This window comes from Suricata suricatta, chromosome 10, assembly GCF_006229205.1.
Source record: "Suricata suricatta isolate VVHF042 chromosome 10, meerkat_22Aug2017_6uvM2_HiC, whole genome shotgun sequence".
In the NCBI taxonomy this organism is placed as follows: domain Eukaryota; kingdom Metazoa; phylum Chordata; class Mammalia; order Carnivora; family Herpestidae; genus Suricata; species Suricata suricatta.
The window spans coordinates 95251134-95253796 of NC_043709.1; the positions used below are offsets into that span (position 1 = coordinate 95251134).

At 42.0% G+C, this 2663-nt stretch overlaps 1 protein-coding gene and 1 pseudogene across 2 annotated transcripts in view; one reads left to right on the plus strand and one right to left on the minus strand.

Moving 5' to 3' along the window:
* Positions 1 to 6: 6 nt before the first annotated feature.
* LOC115304051 lies at positions 7 to 839 on the minus strand (annotated as a pseudogene).
* The window catches only part of LOC115304053 (C-type lectin domain family 2 member A-like), a 15821-nt gene continuing 13366 nt past the window's right edge, over positions 209 to 2663 (plus strand). For both annotated transcript variants that reach the window (XM_029954073.1, XM_029954072.1), the window contains exon 1: positions 209 to 876. In XM_029954073.1, the coding sequence (XP_029809933.1) occupies positions 792 to 876 (85 nt within the window). In that variant the 5' untranslated portion in view covers positions 209 to 791. The remainder of the gene's footprint in view (positions 877 to 2663) is intronic.

Sequence of the window (2663 nt, forward strand, 5' to 3'; positions counted from 1 at the left end):
CTTCTAAATGGTAGCAAGATGACTTCTGATTTGTAATCTTAGGTAAATTATAGATAAATGAAAAAGGCCAGTAATCATACACTAAGATTAATAAACAGCACTTCAAAATTAACCGCATGAGGGCTGTGCTTGCAGCAGGGTTTCACAAGACAAGGCACCCAGATTTTTTCTTCCCACGTCTGGCTTGGAGAGCAGCTCTTGTGGCCATTTCAAAAACCTCCCTCACTCCATCTTTGGTCTTTGCTGAACACTCCATGTACCCAAAAGCACCAATCCTGTTGGCCATATCTCTGCCTTCTTCCGGTTTCACTGGCTCCTGCTTCATCTTGGCCAGCTCCCGCCTTGTGTGCTCATCATTCCGAAGATCCTTCTTGTTCCCAACCAGGATGATGGGCACGTTGGGACAGAAGTGCTTGACTTCCGGAGTCCATTTTTCTGGGATGTTTTCTAAATCATCAGGGCTGTCAATGGAGAAACATCAGTATAACATCAGTGTCCGGATAGGAGAGAGGTCTCAAACGATCATAATCTTCCTGCCCAGCTGTATCCCACAACGCCAACTCTACCTGCTTTCCATCCACTTCAATATCTGCCACATAGTTCTCAAACACTGTGGGCACATACACCTCTGGGAACTGGTCCTTGCTAAAGATGATGAGCAAGCAAGTCTTGCCACAGGCTCCATAACCAACAATCACCAATTTCTTCCGGATGGCAGCCATGCTTACAAATGTGCTGCAAGACCCACGGCCTGTGTGCCAGAAGTTCTACAAGTGCCTTGAACTTCTCCGATGAAAGGCACTCAGGCGACAACTCACAATCCAACCTCTCCACACCAAGGACGCCTGTCCGCGAGTCGCAAGCTCGGAGACTACGGTGAGTGGGTGAGGAGACGGCGGCCTACTAACGAGAACCGACGGAGGGCGGCGGGCTGCGGGCCTAATTCTTCTTTAAATGTTTAGTAGAATTCACCTGTGAAGCCATCTGGCCCCAGCCTTTTGTTTGTTGGGAGTTTCATGATTAATGATTCAATTTCTTTGCTGGTTATCAGTCTGTTCCAAAGTTCTATTTCTTCCTGTTTCAGTTTGAATAGTTCATATTTTTTAGGCATTTATCCATTTCTTCCAGGTGTCCAATTTGTTGGCATATTGTTTTTCATAATATTTTCTTATAATTGTTTGTATTTCTGTGGTGTTGCTTGTTTTTTCTCCTCTCTCAATTGTGGTTTTATTTATTGTGTCCTTTCTCTTTTTGATAAGTCTGGCTAAGAGTTTCTCAATTTTATTAATATTTTCAAAGAACAAACTCCTGGTTTCATTGATCTGTTCTTTTGGGTTTTGGTTGTGGTGTTGTTTTTAGTTTCTATATTATTTATTTCTGCTCTAATCTTTTTTACATCCTTCTGTCTTCTGGCTTAGGCTTTGTGTATTGTTTTCTTTCTAGCTCTTGTAGGTGGAAAGTTAGGTTGTTTGAGAGTTTTCTTGCTTCTTAAGGTAGGCCCGTATTGCAGTATACTTCCTTCATAGGACTACATTTGCTGCATCCCAAAGGTTTTTGACCGTTGTGTTTTCATTTTCATTTGTTTCCATGTATTTATTTTTTGCTTGTTTCTTCTTTGATCTTATGGTTGACCCATTCATTGTTTAATAGCATGTTTTTTTTTAACTTTCATGTATTTGTGGGTTTTCCAGATATTTTTCTTGTGTTGACTTGTGATGGTATTGTTGCATAATAGCATTGTGATCAGAAAAGTTGCATGGTATTATCTCACTCATACGTGGAATTTAAGAAACAAAAACGTGAACTTAGGAGGAGAAAAAGAGAGGAAAACCAAAAAACAAACTTTTTTTAATAGTTTATTTTCAAATTGGTTTCCATAATACACCCAGTGATTCTCCTCCACAAGTGCCCCCAACCGTGACCATCACCCCTTCCCTCCCTCTCACTCCCTCTTCAGTCCACGGTTCGTTTTCAGTATTCAATAGTCTTTCATGATTTTTGTCCCTCACTCTCCCCAGTTCTCTTTCCCCCTCCCTCTCCCTATGGTCCTCTGTTAGGTTTCTTCTGTTAGACCTATGAGTGCAAACATATGGTATTTGTCCTTCTCTGCCTGACTTATTTTGCTTAGCATGACACCCTCGAGGTCCATCCACTTTCCTACAAATGACCATATTTCATTCTTCCTCATTGCCATGTAATACTCCATTGTATATATATACCACATCTTCTTGATCCATTCATCAGGTGATAGACATTTGGGCTCTTTCCATGATTTGGCTACTGTAGAAAGTGCCGCTATGAACATTGGGGTACATGTGCTCCTATGCATCAGCACTGCTGTATCCTTTGGATAAATCCCTAGCAGCACTATTGCTGGGTCATAGGGGAATTCTATTGCTAGTTTTTTGAGGAGCCTCCACACTGTTTTCCAGAGCGGCTGCACCAGTTTACATTCCCACCAACAGTGTAGGAGGGTGCCCGTTTCTCCACATCCTTGCCAGCATCTATAGTCTCTTGATTTGTTCATTTTAGCGACTCTGACCGGTGTGAGGTGGTATCTCAGTGTGGTTTTGATTTGAATTTCCCTGATGATGAGTGACACTGAGCATCATTTCTTGTGCCTGTTTGCCATTTGGATGTTCTCTTTGGAGAAGTGTCTATTC